At 36.0% G+C, this 18,355-nt stretch overlaps 2 protein-coding genes across 5 annotated transcripts; both read left to right on the top strand.

Moving 5' to 3' along the window:
* The first annotated feature begins 365 nt into the window (after nt 1–365).
* On the top strand, nt 366–10,437 carry asmtl (acetylserotonin O-methyltransferase-like). 4 transcript variants are annotated; one of them, XM_067409185.1, is made up of 14 exons: nt 366–481; nt 946–1,076; nt 1,214–1,345; nt 1,513–1,560; nt 1,648–1,712; nt 1,813–1,877; nt 1,979–2,081; nt 2,351–2,708; nt 4,788–4,962; nt 5,203–5,387; nt 5,472–5,604; nt 6,634–6,774; nt 6,919–7,041; nt 9,919–10,436. In XM_067409185.1, exons 2-14 carry the CDS (start codon nt 984–986, stop codon nt 10,188–10,190), a joined length of 1,893 nt encoding a protein of 630 aa, XP_067265286.1. In that variant the 5' UTR covers nt 366–481; nt 946–983; the 3' UTR covers nt 10,191–10,436. The 4 variants fall into 4 exon arrangements, with proteins under 4 accessions (XP_067265286.1, XP_067265287.1, XP_067265289.1 ...); XM_067409186.1 differs by having other exon boundaries at nt 425–481; nt 927–1,076; nt 9,919–10,437; XM_067409188.1 differs by having other exon boundaries at nt 432–481; nt 951–1,076; nt 9,919–10,437.
* A 271-nt stretch (nt 10,438–10,708) lies between these two features.
* On the top strand, nt 10,709–16,806 carry slc25a6 (solute carrier family 25 member 6). Its single transcript, XM_067409556.1, has 4 exons — nt 10,709–10,964; nt 12,183–12,669; nt 16,029–16,169; nt 16,273–16,806. Exons 1-4 carry the CDS (start codon nt 10,854–10,856, stop codon nt 16,428–16,430), a joined length of 897 nt encoding a protein of 298 aa, XP_067265657.1. The 5' UTR covers nt 10,709–10,853; the 3' UTR covers nt 16,431–16,806.
* The last annotated feature ends 1,549 nt before the right edge of the window (nt 16,807–18,355 follow it).

The following is an 18,355-nucleotide window of genomic DNA, read 5'->3' as shown; positions in this document are numbered from 1 at the left end:
CTATTTTAGTTTTTTAGATTAAACGGCAACACCCACTGTACTCCACTCTCCCTCCACATCTCTACAATATAAAGCCTCCTCTTACCATGCTAAAAAGCTTCATGAAACTAGTGTAAATTCGAATCGAATGAGACGCGTACTTACGCACACCTGTGACTGCGCGTCAGAACGAGCCAAGTTGCTTCGTTTGAAGAACTTGATCACTTTTCATAATAATAATAATTATTACTAATGTATGTAACTTTTGGTATAACATTTTATATAACAGTGGCATATTTTGGCATGATAATGCTGCAACTGGTTTGAAAGCAATATGTTCTAAACTCTCTTTAGATGGTAACCCGAGTCGAGTCCAGAGTTACGTTCTTACGTCGGCTTACTGCGCATGTGCGTGGTAGACTCCGCCTCTTCAGGATCTTGGTCAGTGAGTGTGCTGCTGTTTCGGGAAGCGCAAAGCGTTGAGTGCAACAGTCCTTTCCAGGTAAAAGCCTTAAAAAAATAATACAGATAAATTAATATTTGCTTCTTTTTTTATGTAATGTTATGTGTAAATGTCTAGTCCTGACCGTATTACTGTCAGAAGTGAAACAAATGAATAGCGCTCATTAGTCTTGCATGAATTCACTGCTGTATATCTTCTTCTAGAGTTTAGACTAACTAAATCCTCTTTTAATGCAGCCACAACTATGCATGCGTCCTTTTCTGTTGAATTTCAGAAAAACAACAATGATAAGGAAATGATGATCTGGCTAAACTGTGGTCAAGCTCACCTTTAACCAATATTAAGGTTGCTGTCCCATAGAACATAGACTTTAGCTGGTTCAGCAGCACATGCAATTGTGAAGTTGCTTTATAAGCCTTGTTGGTCAACTCCATGTCCAGTTACTGCACTTGCTGGAAGTTTGATGATTTTGACATGCTTCTAGTGTTTCTCTTTATTACCAGGATAGACCTCTGGAAGTGACAGAACGAAGTGGGATAACATGCTGTTAAATCCAGTAATATCCAAGCTGAGTGGAAAGCTTGTTGTCTTGGCAAGTGCATCTCCACGACGGCTGGAGATTTTATCAAATGCTGTAAGTTTTTTTTTTTTTTTGTGTGTGTGTATATGTATATGGGGGGGTGAGGGGGACCTAATCTTTTAGGTCTTTTTCAGAGGCAATGAACTTAAAATGATCAGTCCTTTATCTTTTCTTCTGCATCGATGAGGCAGGGTTTACGATTCGAGGTTGTTCCCTCCTGGTTTAAAGAAACATTGGACAAATCCTTGTTTAAAAGCCCACATGAATATGCAGTGGAGACCGCTAAACAGAAGGCTTTGGAAGTGGCTCAACGAATGCCATTTGTAAGTTGTATAAGAAAAAGCAGCTGTTCTCTCTTACTTTGTTTCTGTCAATTTACAATGTCCCCTTTATTCTGTATGGTTTTATATGTGCTGTGCTCTCTAACTTTGTTACTGTCAATTTACAATGTCCCCTTTATTCTGTATGGCTTCATACGTGCTGGGTTCAGAAACACTTGAAAACTCCAGATATTGTAATCGGAGCAGACACTGTTGTGGTAAGTAGCTGTATGCTGTGATAAATTCTACATGGGATATTCTGTGATAAAAAGTGCCTTCCTAAATTGGTCTCTTTTCATTCTCAGACAGTTGATGGCTTGATCTTGGAGAAACCTACAGATAAACAAGATGCTTACCGTATGCTTTCCAGGTGCATATTCTTTTCTTTTTTTGTCACGGGTGAGAATTTGTGGCATTTCTTGCACATTTTATTTCAGGAGCTAAAATATATTGAAATGAATGTATTTCAGGTTGAGTGGTAAGGAACATAGCGTCTTCACAGGTGTCGCTATTGTGATCTGCCATGACACGAGTGGTATGTGAATGTTTAATGTTTTAGTTTTAGAATTAAAGTCTTGTATTTGTGAGATGGCGAGATCATTTTAAAGAGGGGTTTGTTCATCTTTGCCGGTACAGATGCAGACTACAAAGTGGTTGATTTTTATGAAGAGACAAAAGTTAAGTTTGCAGAGTTATCCGAGGAGATGCTCTGGGAATACATCAATAGTGGAGAGCCCATGTGAGTTTATAGATTTTGACATGCTTAATGCATTGAAGCTTGGTGATCACATTTTCTGAGCATGTTCAGTGAATTTTAACTTGTTGAACCTGTGGAATTTGGACCTTGGTGGAGTCATTTTTGTGTTTGCTTTGACGTGCTAAAAATGCGTATTTTTAAGTACATTAGTCCATTTTTGTCAATTTTGAGTAAACAAGTTTATTTGCATTTCACCTGCCATGCAGAATTTGGTGAATGATGAGAGTGATGGATTTATCTGTGCTTGACAGGGACAAGGCTGGTGGTTACGGGATCCAGGCATTGGGTGGCATGTTAGTGGAGTATGTGCGAGGAGATTTCCTTAACGTTGTAGGCTTCCCTCTTAACCATTTCTGCAAGCAGCTGGGGTTGATTTTCAACAGCCCACCTGAAAGTCCTGCACTCAAAATCAAACGGGATTCGGATGAGGCTTGGACTCTGGTTAACAGCCTGTCTGAAGGCGGCACAAATGTGGAGGTTAAGCTATTGGAAAACAGTAAATGTGCTATGCAAGAACAGAATGTGATGGTGCCGGAGTCTGCCACGTGCAGCAGACAGGACGTCCCCCACAGTATTATCAGCTTACTGGATGGGTTCAAAGCTTCAAAGGTAATAGTGATTAGGTTATTTCAATTTAAAGTAATGGTTTTCAAAAAAACAAAAGAATTCTGGCATTATTTACACACACTCATGTCATGCTTAAAATTGTTATTTTTCTGTTGAAAACAAAAGGAGAATTTTTGAAAAATTGTTCACAGATTTTTTTTTTTCAATGCAACAATAGTGTATGGAAGCTTGTTTCCATCATCAAATAAAAAATAAGTAATATTTTTTATAAATAAAAAATATCTCACAATTCAGACTTTTTTCTCAGAATTGCGAGATATAAACTCACAATTGCATCTTATAATGTCTAAAAAGACTGACATTCTTTAACTTTATAACTTTCAAATGCATGTTATAAAATCAGAATTGCGAGATGTAAAGTCAGAATTCTCCGAAAAAAAAAAAAAAGTCAGTTAATTATAAGTTATAAAGTCAGAATTGCCTGATAACTAGGAATTGAGAAAAAGTAAGAATTGTGACTTTATATCACTTAAAGGTGGGATAAGTAGATTTTGAAAAACGCTGTTTGACACTGTTGATATTTGAAATCAACCCAAAACCTCCAAAACTCACCCTCCAATCCTAACCGCTGTGCTCTGAGTCGGTCTCGAACCCCAGCCTGACGCTGCTGATGCTAAACACCGCATTCTCTAGTGGTCATCAGTGCGCAGTGTTTCAGTGATGTTTCACTAAACTTTCATTAATAAGCCTTTATCTGACCGAGTTCTGCTGTGCTCTAAATCACTCACAAATCTTATGATAATTCGATAATCTCCATTCAGTTTCACACAATATTAATTGTTTTCATGCCTTTTGCACAACATTGGACCATTTCATGCTTTTCATCTTCAGAAAGATCTTTCTTCCTCCTCATATTGCATGAGAACTGTGACTTGCTTAATAATGTGGAACAACCTCTAAGTATAGTTTCCATAGACCTGGCAAATTATTTTGTCTGAGATTGATACCAGTTATCTAAAAAGACATGGATAAATAAACAAACAAACATTTTCTTAGAACAACTAAAATCTGAATGTTTATTGTACAGAAATCTTACTGATATGTCACTTGAATAATAATTTGGAACGCGGTGTATAGATGTATTAGAAGTGTTAGATTGACCTCAAATTTTTGGTGACGCAATATATATTATGGTTACATGATAATGAATGTCACCAACATTTTGGCGACTATGCTGTCATCTGCAGTTCCTACACAGAGCAGTCATCGACAAGTGAAAAAAGGCATTAGCATTTTCGTGACAACTACAGACAGTTTAGAAGAGCAAGTCCAAATGCTCTCAATTTCAAAGCCACTATCCACTGTTCCGGTGCAAATATAAATGTCACAGTGCAAAAGGGTGCACACTGCACACTAACAGCTAGTGTTAAGGCCGTTTCACAAGGGACACAGCAGTTGAGAGTCTAGAGTCTAGAGTTCACAATGCGTTTTTTGCATTCCACTGCACAGTTTTTCAATTGTATTTTCTATGTAAACAGAAATGTTTGACCGTTGTGCTCGCATCTTTTGCAGCAATGCTGCGTCATAATCATGTGGCGCTTAAGTTAAAATAAGTTTTCTAACTTTTAAAAAACACGTCTCTAGAAAAATAGTTTTAGCAGCAGATATGGCCTGTTGAAGCATCTGAGCCTTTGTTCATATGGACATCTGACTGCTAAGTAGGGTTTGAGTTTTCAGAGAAAAGGTCAGGGAAAAATCTGTAAATGGAAAATTTCCATAGTGCCTTTTGTACATTTGCAGTTTATTTTGTTTTGTTGTTTTTTTACTTGTTACTTTACACTTTTTTTTTTAAATATTCACCATTTATTCAAGTTTTTTTTTATTGGTATTATTCAGTGATTATATTATTCAATGGCATAAAATGTTTTTAAAATCACGAGAATCAGTAAATAATGACACAATTTTCATTTTTGGGTGAAGTATCCCTTTGAGATGTTATATTTATTAATAGTCCATTCATTAATACATGTAGCATTAAAAATACAAATGAAAGTATTGTCATATAGTTTGCATGATTTATCAATGTTTAGTAATTGTTCTACAATACATTTTGTTTATCAGACTCTATTCACAGCATCCAAACTGAAGGTGTTTGATGTATTGAACAGCTCTGAAAATCTGACATTAGAAGAAGTAGCTGGCCAAATCAACGCCTCTGTTTTAGGCACCGAGAGGCTTCTGGAAGCTGCTGTCTCTTTAGGGCTCCTAGAAAGGGTCAAACAGCGAGATACAAGTGGTAAGATTTACATACTGACATTTACTCTTACAGATGATGTTGCTGTCGTAGAAATCACATGTGAGTTTTGAAACCCATCAAAAATCATTGTCCATTTATAACCTACAAGTACTTTCTCTGTTCATTGAATCAAGGCACTTGCATGCATGGATGCATTTCCTCCTACTGTATGATGCATGTTCTCTTCATTGTTATGTCCGGAGGTGGACTGTGAATGTAACTTTGTTTATTGTGTTGCAGTGTACAGAAATACAGAACAGGCCAATCGCTTCCTGGTATCGGACAGCCCGGTGTCTCTGCATGGCTACATTCTCCACTGCAATGATATGGTGTGGCCTCTCTTCAGTCATCTAGAGAACGCTGTCTTGGAGGGCACCAGCCAGCACGAGCGCGCTTTTGGGAAGAAGAATGAGGATGTGTTTCAGGTAGACACATGCTTTCTGCTTACATGCACTTTTAAAAGCCATTGGCATTCTAGTACTAAGTAGAACTGTTTTGTTGTTTTCTAGGACGCCTACTACAGTAAAGATGAAGTTAAGATACGATTCATGGATGCAATGCACAGTATCGCAAGAGTGACTGGAAACGACGTTGCAACAGCGTTTGATCTTTCTCCCTATAAAACAGCCTGTGACATTGGAGGTATATGATCTTCTCTCAAAAATTAGAAACTATTAATTGGTTAATTTTTAAATAAATGATATACTGATTAATCGAATACATCCCTAATATGACGTCAATTCAAAGTGAAGTAAATTTCAAAATGTTTTAAGAAAATAACATAATAAAATAATAAAATATTCAGTATTCTCCACACATAAAAAACAGTGATGATTACAAAAACGGATAAAACATTGCGCTGCACACTTCCCATTGAGACGTGAGCGAATGACCACGAGAGCGCAAAGATAAGATGTGCAGAAACCACCGTCCCCCTGCTGTCTTGCATAATTTGAGATTTCACAAAAGCAGAAGAGCCTGCATATTTTATTCTAAAAGAGCATGTTCTCAAAAGCTGCTTATCCGAAAAGGAGATGCATGTTTGTTATGCAAATTAAATGTGCTTCTGATTTCCAGTTTTCTTAAGGGCTTTTTATGCCAAGGACATCTGTATTTATTGTATTCTGTTTATTTTCTTTACCCGCGTTGACCTAAATCAGCCTCACCAGATCAGCATATTAAAATGATTTCTGAAGGATCATGTGACACTGAAGACTGGAGTAATAGACCTTATTCAGAGCAGCACTATGACAGGTATGAAAACGAGGGATAGACTTCCCGTGTTTTCAGTGGCATGAAAAAACTGTACAATCTCCTAGATCACTTATAATTTTTCACAGCTAATGTGTTTCGTCAGCAGAACAATCCAAAAACACATTAAATAATAGTACAACATTAAAACGTAAAAAAGATGGCGCTGATGTGAATAAGGTCTATGGCTGCTAAAAATTACATTTTAAAATATATTAAAATAGAAAAGTTATTTTAAATTGTAATAATATTTCATATTACTGTTTTTACTGTATTTTTGATCAAATCTACAACCTTGATGAACATAAGATACTTCTTTCTAAAACAATTTAGAAAATCTTACAGATTTTTACAGATTTATGAAATGTATATATATTTTATCATGGTATGATGCATGTTAAGAAAAGCGTTCTTGCACAGGTTGCACTGGTGCCATGGCATACGAGTTTACAAAAGCCCACCCCGGATTGTCAGTTATTGTATTTGACTTGCCACAAGTCATTGAGATGAGACGTCACTTTAAACCTAAAGAAGATGATGACAGAGTGTCATTTGTTGCGGGTCAGTGAATTCTTTTCATAATGAAAAATTTTAAAATGTAGTCATTTAATATGTAAGAAATACTGTGCAATGTGCAAAAGACCTTATTAAATTCGCACTTGCACTTTTTCTCTCTCTCTCTTTTTTTTTTCTTCTCCAAAATAGGAGATTTCTTTAAAGATGACCTGCCTAAAGCAGACCTGTATATTCTTGCGCGAATCCTCCATGACTGGTCGGATAAGAAACTGCACGTATTGTTGAGTAAACTGTCCAAAATGTGCACACCAGGTAAGTGCTTTAAAATGTGACAATGTGAATGCCTGATTCTGAAGTATCAAACTTTTTGATGCCAAAGATCTTCTAATATGGGGTGAGAAACTCTGGCTTCCACTGTTTATCTGCACAGCTTAGCTCCAACCCTAATAAAACACACCTGAACTAGCTAATCAAAGACATCAGGATTACTAGAAAGATACAGGCTGGTGAGCGGATCTTGAGGGCCAGAGTTTCCCATCCCAGCTCTAAAATAATGATCCTTTTGCAAATCGCCCTCTAGCACCCCCTTGCGGCCCCCAGTTTGTAAACCCTTGGCCGAATTGATTCCTACAGCATGAATTCTATTGGAATAAACTTCACATTACCTTGAATGTATTTTGAATTGTGAAGATCCCAAGGTGAAAACATTTTTTATTCAACATCAAGTGTTTTAGGTTTCATTTAGATCTATTTGCTAACATGAAATAAAAGTTAGTCTGTCTTAATTCATGACTTTTTATGTCACAGCAGCCAGTCTTCTCAATATCTTAAATTAAAGTGAATCTATTATGCTTTCTTACATTTTTAACTTGAAATGTTGCTTATTGAGCATGAAAAAGATCTGCAAAGTTTGTTGAGTTTTCTCATATCACAGTATTCCTCATTTAAACAATGGCGGATGAAGTACGCAAATCAAGTTCTTGCGTAAAAGTACCCTAAAAAATACTACTTCAGTAAAAGTATTAAGTACTCCTTCTTAATTTTAATTGAGTAAAAGTGCAAAAGTACTTGATTTTTTTTAAAAAGTACTTAAGTATTATAAGTAAAAAGTATTGATTGATAATTGCTTATTTATTTTGCAATTTTATATACTCCATCATACTGGTCAAAATGTGTGAGGGGTATAATGTATTAGACACACAGATAAAACTTAAATAGGTTACAGCCCAGTCTGACATCATTTTGAATTATGAATTTAAGTAGGCCTAAGTAGCACCTTAAGTAGCACTAGTCAATAAGGAAGATTATGCAGATACTTAATTGATCTGCAAGTAAGAAAAAGTTTTATTTTATTACCAAAACTTGTCATACACTGATAACTACTACTGACAATTACTGATAATTCAAGTGTGCAAACAAGTGAAAATAAAGAGGAAAAACAAAATGAGGCACCACATAGGGAAAAATACAGTATGTTTAAGGTGCCCTAGAATTAAAAATTGAATTTACCTCGGCATACTTGAATAACAGGAGTTCAGTACATGGAAATGACATACAGTGAGTCTCAAACTCCATTGTTTCCTCCTTATTATATAAATCTTATTTGTTTAAAAGACCTCAGAAGAACAGGCGAATCTCAACATAATAGCGACTGTTACGTAACAGTCGGGGTGTACGTCCCCAATATTTGCATATGCCAACCAATGTTCCCAACATTATGAAAGGCATTAGACAAGGGCAGCCAGTAACGTCTGGAGCTGCACAGGTGAATCAACAGACTAGGTAAGCAAGCAAGGACAACAGCGAAAAATGGCAGATGGAGCGATAAAAACTGACATGATCCATGATAAAATGATATTTTTAGTGATATTTGGGAATTGTCTTTCTAAATGTTTCGTTAGCATGTTGCTAATGTACTGTTAAATGTGGTTAAAGTTACCATCGTTTCTTACTGTATTCACAGAGACAAGAGCCGTCGCTATTTTCATTTTTAAACACTTGCAGTCTGTATAATTCATAAACACAACTTCATTCTTTATAAATCTCTCCAACAGTGTGAAATGTTAGCTTTAGCCATGGAGCACAGCCTCAAACTCGTTCAGAATCAAATATAAACACCAAAATAAATACTATACTCACATGACCTGGCATGCAGCACACATGACGAACATCTTGTAAAGATCCATTTGAGGGTTATATTAGCTGTGTGAACTTTGTAAATGCGCTGTATTATAGAGTCGTGAGCTCGATGGGCAGGGAGCACAAGATTTAAAGAGCCAGCAGCTCCTGAATCGGTGCATAGTTAATGATGCCCCATAATAGGCAGTTAAAAAAATTAATTTAAAAAAATCTATGGGGTATTTTGAGCTGAAACTTCACAGACACATTCAAGGGACACCTTAGACTTATATTACATCTTGTAAAAAAAGATCAATGGCACCTTTAACATTTTAAGAAGAACACTATGCAAACATGCTAGTTTTACATGATTTGAAACTATTACATACATTTTTACAGCAGCAGGGAAGATGCATGGGCATTAATTTGCGTTATTTTAACATTATGTTTAGTTTTTACCTAAAACTTACCCTGTTCAGATGGTAATACACAAATATGGACATGTCCACATACAATGGGCTTAAACAGCTTGCCCTTTTACAGCAGATTTAGTTCACAAACAACTGACATGACGTAAATATGATTTCTGTTTACAGTGTAGTGAATCATAAAATTTGGCATTAGTAGCTAACTTTTTTAGAGATATCAGTCACACGCCCTCAAGCTCAGAGGATCAGAGGAGTAAAAGTTTCCCAAAATTAAAATACTCTTATAAAGTACATATACTTGAAAAACTTGCTTAAGTACAGTAACAAGGTGAAATAATTTGTTACTGTCTACCACTGGATTTAAATAATTCACTCCCAAAGCATACACAAAAAAAATGGGCAAGGCTGAGTTGCCTTATTGAAACTCGTGATTAAAGGGTGTGACATTGACAAAACAGCTTGAAGCAGTTGACTAATGTTGACTGATGGGAACATTAAAGCATGAAAACCCATTCTAGTAGACCCCAAAAACAAAATCAAGACTTCATTACATAATATGGGCTCTTTAAAATGCAGAGACCACTGCAAGTAAGCAATTTGTTGTTTGAAGTGTTTACTTTATGAATGTATTGATAACAAACAGGTTGTGGACTTCTGGTGTCTGAGATCTTCCTGGACGATGAGCGGAAAAGGCCAAGTCGAGCCCTTCTGCAGGCCCTGAGTATGACCGAAGGAAAGCAGAGGAGCACCACAGAATACAGTGACTTACTAGAGAAGCATGGCTTCACTCTCAAACACATCAAACACACAGACAACCTGCTGGATGCCATGCTTTTTGTCAAAGAAGATCCAAATGACAAAAGGACATTACTAGGCTGTTCTCTAGCATCCATTGAGACCGCAGAACTGGAGTGATATAAAGACTACAGCATCTGAATCAGAAACACTACAGTCTAGTTCATTAACTGTATTTTTTTTAAGCTGTGTCTGAATGTTTCTGACCTAAAGCTCAAAATAAGTATTTGTACATGATTATTATTAATTACAGATAAAGTTTTAAACCGGTAATGTTGTAAACTGAAATAAATATGGTTTCAATCTCTATTTTGTTCTTGTCTTTAGGCTGTTTTTATATGGGGTTTGTAGTCCTATCACAAGGGCTATATCTCGTAAGTCAAAAAGACCAATTATACAAAAAAAATTTTCTCTGTTATATATAACATATCTCTATGTTAAACTTCAAATCTCTTTTAAATTAGAATAATATAAGAAATTATAATCAGTTAGAATAATAACTAGTATTATTACATTTATACAACGCTCAACGCTTAGTGTTACTACATGTATATTAACGCTTAGTTCATTAAAGAGATATAAATTAGTTAAAAATTGTCGCATGTCATGAATTGTTCCCTGTAGATTCGGGTGCAAACATCGCGAGAAAGCACGAGAGTTAGCGCTGTGTGTCCTCTGTCTGCAGCATCACCGTCACTTTCCTCGGCTCTACCTCCTGCTACTGCCTGCTCGTTCAGTACATCGTGTTTTCCAATACACTGAGCTTAAGTATTTAACGCTGCCATGGCTGATGCTGCCATTTCTTTTGCTAAAGACTTTTTGGCCGGTGGTGTCGCAGCTGCTATTTCCAAAACCGCAGTCGCACCGATAGAGAGAGTCAAACTGCTGCTGCAGGTGAGAATCATCACTTTGACTTCTCTTAACGCACTTTGACATGTCGTGACTGACGCATGCCAATTCATAATCTGTTTTCTGTCGTATTTTAGAATGACATGAATTATCTTGTGGCTATAACGATGCGAATTGACTTTGTCCTTCAGAGGCCATTTTTGAGTCGTCTGTTCGCAACATCCGCATCCTTCGAGCATCTCAACACTCAAATTGTCATTCTAATACCGAGTGCGACTTGTCTATTCTCCAGTTCTCGAATTTGGATTTTTATTGCTAAATTTTATTAACCCAAGTGTATTTGAAGGACAAACTGTGAATTTCTAGCTGCTGGCTGGTTGGTACATCTTGTCCTCTGCCGCCCTGTCTCATGTTACAGGCCGAGACTTTATGTTTTTCATGTTTTTTGGATTAACATTACTATCCAATAGTTTGAAATCTCACTAATGCTACATGTATGATCAAAAATACATTAAAATGATTTTATATAATATTTTCACATAATTTTGAGAAACATGGTTAAAATCCAAATTTCGACATAATTCTACAAGTTTCTAAAATAACATTTCTATTTTAATATATTTGATATATTATCAATTAACAATATTTATTATTATCAATGTTGAAAACAGTTGTTGCTGCTTAATATCATTTGTGGAAGCTGTCATACAGTGTTATTCAAAAGTATTTTTTAAGAAATGGATACTAAAGATGCATTATATTTATAAAATGTGTCAGTAAAAATTACATTTTTTTATTTTATAATGCTACAAAAATAAAATAAATGCTGTTCTTTTGAACTTTCTATTCATCAAATATTCAAGCAAAATATTAACAAAAATACAAAATAAATTTACAAAAATATTAGGCATAGTTTTCAACATTGATAATAATAAAAAATGTTTCTTAAGCATATTAAAATAATTTTACACTGAAGACTGGCTGCTGAAAATTTAGCGTTGTCATCGCAGGAATAAATTACATTTTAAAATATATATTAAAATAGTTTTACTGTATTTTTGAGCATAAGAGACTCCTTCCAAAAACAGTAAAAATGATTGCTTATTGCTAGACACTATTTATGGGGGTTTCAGTATTTAACTCCATCCATCCCTGTAAAAGCCCCAACCTCAAGCTATAAACATCAAACTAAACCCACACATCAAACGGGATTGGTTGATTCAAATATTGTTCCAACTCACAGGATTTTGTTTCACTTTACAGGTACAACATGCCAGCAAGCAGATCAGTGCAGACAAACAGTACAAAGGTATTGTCGACTGTATTGTGAGGATTCCTAAGGAGCAAGGCTTTGTTTCCTTCTGGCGCGGCAACCTAGCCAACGTCATTCGCTATTTCCCCACACAAGCCCTCAACTTTGCCTTCAAGGACAAGTATAAACAGGTATTCTTGGGTGGCGTTGATAGGCACACGCAGTTCTGGCGATACTTTGCTGGCAACTTGGCCTCTGGTGGAGCTGCAGGAGCCACTTCCCTCTGCTTCGTCTACCCTCTAGATTTTGCTCGTACCCGTTTGGCTGCAGATGTCGGGAAAGCTGGCAGCACCAGAGAGTTCAATGGGCTTGCCGACTGCCTGGTCAGAATCTTTAAGTCAGACGGGTTGCGGGGTCTGTACCAGGGCTTCAACGTCTCTGTCCAGGGCATCATTATTTACAGGGCGGCCTACTTCGGAGTCTATGACACTGCTAAAGGTAATAGGTTTGTGCTTCACACAAACAATTGATTTGAGAATCCATTTTAAATTCCAGTGGAATTTCTGAATTTGAAATTATTTAAATATAGGTCAAAAACAGAATGCTGAATTGCAATTTGAATGTTTGGAAGTTAAATTAAAATTGAAAGTCAAAATTTAAAACTCTGAACAAAAATAACAGTAATTATTACTAGAAAAGCATGTAAACTTTGAATCTTTCCTTGTTTGAATTTGAAACTGTTATTTTAGTATTGTTTATATAATATTGCAGTATTTATTTATAATTTGAATTAGTGTTTTTTTTTTTATATATATTCAGTTTTCATTTTAGTTTGTTTTAACTAATTGTTATGTGCTTTTGTCATTTAGTTTGTTTTTAATAATATTTAGCTTTAAAGGTGCAATATGTAAGAATTTTGCAGTAAAATATCCAAAAACCCCTAGGCCAGTGTTATATATTTTGATAACTTGAGTACTTACAATATCCCAAATGTTTCCAACTATTTGTAAATCATGAAAAAATTGCAGTTTTAACCAAGGCTCAAGTGTGAGGAGTCGCCTGTCAATGGCGTCATACCCGCGTTACCCTTGGTTTCTGGTTTTATTTTGTAGAAACCATTGAAACACCAAAGATGCTTTAATATATTACGTTTTAATAGACAAGGGAACAACTGTTTTGATATATTTATAGACAGAAAACTAATTGTTGTTATATAGCTCAACACATTTAGTCTTATTGTTTAAATCTAATTTTTTTGATTTTTTTGCGAGTACCATGCTTTACCATGCCTCAGAGAAAAATACTATTTTGTCAAGTAGCTAACATAGCATAATCAGATGCAGCTTTATTTTTAGTAACAGCAATACATAATTTTCTCCATCATACATTTTAAAATTAATTGCATGCCATTTATCAACACAAGCCATCCAATATTTAATATGATATTCTAAAAATCGATCTATCTTACTGCAGTGTGAGTGACATAACATAATTTACAACACACTCAAATGTGTCTAATATGACAAACAGAGCTGTGTTACCTCATACTCATGACCGGAAAAGCGGATGTGGCGCCAGCGACTGTGGCATAATAAAAGTTCCACTGCTTGTGAGGCATGTGTTGTGCAGTTACTCCAGCAGCCTTGTTCAGATCCCCACAACACTAGGTCCTGCTCTGCTTGATACTACAGTAACGTTAATTATCGCATCCTTGAACATGATTTCTTCCCGAGTCCTATCCCAATTCTTTTCTACTGTCCGTTGAGGTGAAAGACAACATGTTCCAAGGTTCCGGGCTCAAACTTGGTGTCATCAAGCTACGCCTTTGTTTTGAATAGGCCTCTAGCGACCTCTAGCGGACAGAAAATATTACATATTGCACCTTTAATTTATTTAATTTCAGTTTTAGTAATTTTAGTACTTCAACTTATTTTATTTCAGTTGCCAGTGTTTCATCAGATATTTATATTTTATTTCATTTAAGCTTTATTTTAATTAATGAAAGCATTGATTTGTAATCGTTTTAGTTAACAATAACGACACTGGTTTGAAAGTTTAGAAAAAGTTTTTAAAGTTTGAAGATTTATAGGTCTTACAGAGAGAGATACTTTTTTTCCTTTATATATTTCATCCTATTTAAAAATGAACTTTTGTGGACAAGGGTGGAAGAACCTTTAAAGGAGTAGTTCACTGAAAAGTGAAAAGTATTCCATAATTTACTTACCCTCAAGCCATTCTAGGTGTATATAACTTTCTTTGTTAAGCTGAACACAATTTGAGTAATATTGATATAAATATTAAGAACTTTATTAACTATAATCACTGGCTTTCGGCAATAGCCGTATGCGCGTTCACGACAGAATTCCGGCAGAAGGGTGACCTCTGACCTGACATATGATGTAGGACGTATGATGTAGACATAGCGTAAGCTAAGATGAGAATAGACATCTCTCGTGAAAACCGCAAAAATCCATCGCTTTGATTCAGAAGGCATTTATTAACCCACTGGAGTAGTATGGATTACTTTTATGATGGATTGATATGCTTTTTGGAGTTTCAAAAACTTGAGTGCCATTCAATCACATTACAAACCTGGGAAGAGTCAGGATATTATTTAATATAACTCAAATTGTATTCGGATGAAAGAACACCTAGAATGGCTTGAGTGTGAGCAAATTATGGGATCATTTTTGGGTGAACTATTCCTTTAATGCAAGTCATTTCACTTGGTGGCCATCTTTGAAATGCCTCTCTGGCAGCTATTTCAGGTATGCAAGTACAGCTTCTGTCTCTTTGAATGGGGAAACATCAAATTCTCCAAAGCTGTTCAAAAAGCTTACAATTACATTTTATTTTTAAAAATTACCAATGAAATCTGACAACAAACTGTCTATTTTGTCTCTAAATGCTCAAATCATGACAAAAAAATTTATTTTTCAGGCTGGACCTGCATGTGCTGTCATAAGCATGTTTCAGAACACTGACTGTTTCTATAGCAACCAGAGATTTTAAAGACAGCCGCCGTGACCCAATGACTTTACCAATAGAGTGGCACTGGTTCCAGAAGTATTATTTTCCATTAATGTTTCCCATAGGGATTTTAAATTCAATCAGCTACGAGGTGATTCACAACACTACAGAGTTTAATTTTAAGTAAAAAAAAAAAATTTTGAAAATCGGACAAAAAGACAAAGGTATAAGACTGTGTATTTAACGCTTTAGTGAGGGAAAGAACTACAATCCCATGAAGCACTGCGAACAGCATAATTAAATAATTAAGTTTATATATATATATATATATATATATATATATATATATATATATATATATATACGAACATTTAAGTATTTAGTGACTCGATTATGTAATTTGCAGTGCTTCATGGAAGTGGGCAGAGTTAAAGAGCTGTACAGCATCATGGGTAATGTAGTTTTTCACCAGGAATTCTATTAAACACGATTATTTTGAATATAAGCTGAAATAATGTGGACTGATGGCTTCAGCAGAAGCAAATACCATGGATTAACAACCTCGTAGCTCACAGTTGGTCTGTCTTTAAATGTTTATTAATTATTGTTCAAAATCAATTCCCCTATGGAGAAAATGGAGTTTAGAACGTGACTGTTGCACTCTATTGGCAATCGGCTGTTTCATTTAGAAGGCAGGTCTTATTCCGCCATATTGCACATTATTGTATAGTATATCTAAAGTCTTAGATTACAATTCAGTAAATGACTCTCCCTGTCATTGCAGTTTTACTTGTGATATGGCCGGTTCAATTCAAATTCACACAGCTAGTTCTTGAATTCTGAATTAAATGAGATCCATGCATTGTTTCTTATGTGGTGATGTACAGGCATGCTGGCCGACCCTAAGAACACCCACATTGTGGTCAGCTGGATGATTGCACAATCTGTGACGGCAGTGGCTGGCGTGGTCTCCTATCCCTTTGACACTGTTCGGCGTCGCATGATGATGCAGTCTGGGCGCAAAGGAGGTATAAAGCACACATGCTCAATATTCGCTCATTTGAATAACTCCCTGCTCTCCATCAAGTATGCATTTATTTCAACTCAGGCCTTTGTCTTTTGTTTTCCCAGCGGATATTATGTACACTGGAACCATTGACTGCTGGAGAAAGATCGCTCGTGATGAAGGCGGCAAAGCGTTCTTCAAAGGGGCTCTGTCCAATGTGCTCAGAGGAATGGGGGGCGCTTTTGTGCTCGTGCTTTATGATGAGTTCAAGAAGTATGTTTAAACATTATATGCTAAAAGAAAGTAGAAACTTTAACCAAACCCTCTCCAATCCACACAGATGTGGTCTTGGTTAAATTGTGTTAGATACCAAAAGCAATTTATGTTTTTCATTAATTTTGTTGGTTGCTATGTTTTTATGTTTAGAAAATGCTCTTTCTTTAAATGATAAATAATCCATATTTTGGCAAAAGAAAGCATCTGTATGTGTGATTTAAGTGTGCAGCCAGAGAAATATTACAGATAAAATTATAAAAATTATGCATTTGAAATATTAGTGAAAGGTGTTGCATATGTATATTCAAAACTATATAAAAAAAGATATGAATGTATTGATTTTGTCTATAATATTCCTACATAAATCTGAGCCATTATTTGTATCCATTAATATATTGTCTATACCGTGCAATACCATAATACCACCTCAAGATGGCGTGATACGACAGCATTTTGTCCTGCATTCATACACTACCATGTTCTTGTAGTTTTTCAGTTCTCCTAGCCAAGGTCTCTGGTAACAAGGGTATACAATATCACTCTCAAAACACAATGTGGAGTTCAAACACACAGAATACTGTTCCACAGTTTAAACGTTTTCTCAAGTTGGACTTGAAAAACCAACTGAGAGCTAGTGTCCGATATAATCATAGACGTATTAAATATGACGCTTTAATTCACAACAGATTTGCCCTCTATGTGTCTCAGCAATGAAAGGGAGCCCAGTAAAGTGTTCCAGCAGAGAATGTGTGGAGCCAGAGACATGGCATTCACAGTCAGACCTTATGTGACACGAAAAGTGTATTTCCATGATTTCTCTTTTTGGAAGTCCGCTTAAGTATTTTCCATCTTGGATAATGAGGGGAGTCATATTTTCATGGTCATTTTCTTGTCAGTCTCAGTGTTTGGTTGCGTCAGGCTGATCTTGATGAAGTAGATCCCTCTTTTAGAAGTATAAATGTGAGGGCAAGTAAGGAAGGGCATTTTGAGTTCAGTAATGACACTGAAACGTAACACTCATTTTTAGCATGTAGAGCTATTGTACTTTTATTCCACGCTATATGGAGAGAAAGGCTGTTGCCTACCTACACAGATTACTTGCGGTAATGTCCGAACACCAATGCTTGTAAATTCAATAAAAGTGGATACCCTATGTGCTTTCGCGTTTTCTCATTTTTTCATCATTTGGGGTTCGTGGCAATTTAAAGTTTATGAGCTTTTTTTTTATTATACCATATGGCAACATACTCTTTGTGTTCATTTCCTTGCCACTGTCTCTTTAAGAGAACATGCTCGTTTTTGTTTTTTCGTTGGTAAGAGAAGACCTTAGTTTAGCCAATGATGTGCTTTGGTTAAGTCACATGACATGCATTTTCTGTGGCGCGATTTCTGTCTCTTCAGTAGTTGCTGAAAGCCATCGAAAGCAAAACTAAAACAACAAACAAGGACCCGCCCATGTCACGTTCACAAATGTCACAAAACATAATCTCAGGTAAGTTATGATGAGATATTCACCACTCAAAAAAGTTTTTATGAAAATATTTTTTGGTAAATCGATAAAATATGGCAACACTGCGCAATAATGGAATGACATTATTATAATAGGTTAACGTAGATAGCTAGCAAAGGCCAGCTGAAGTCTGTTAAGCTTTAAAGGTACAATTTGTGATATTTTTTTCCGCTAGAGGTCGCTAGAAGCCTGTTCAAAACAAAGGCGTAGTTTGATGACGCCAAGTTTTAGAGCGGAAACTTGGGACATGTGGTCTCCATCTCAACGGACGGTGCAAAAGAATAGGGATTGGAGTCTGGAAGAACTCGTGTTCGTGGATGCGATTATTAACGTTACTGTAGTATGAAGCAGAGCAGGACCGAGGGTTGCGGGAGCTGAACGAGGAGCTGAAGCGATTGATCAACACACGCCTCACGAGCAGC

The sequence above is a fragment of the Chanodichthys erythropterus genome, chromosome 14 (assembly GCF_024489055.1).
Source record: "Chanodichthys erythropterus isolate Z2021 chromosome 14, ASM2448905v1, whole genome shotgun sequence".
In the NCBI taxonomy this organism is placed as follows: Eukaryota; Metazoa; Chordata; class Actinopteri; order Cypriniformes; family Xenocyprididae; genus Chanodichthys; species Chanodichthys erythropterus.
The sequence above is the reverse complement of the archived record's forward strand: the minus strand, read 5'-3'. Positions and strand labels throughout refer to the sequence as shown.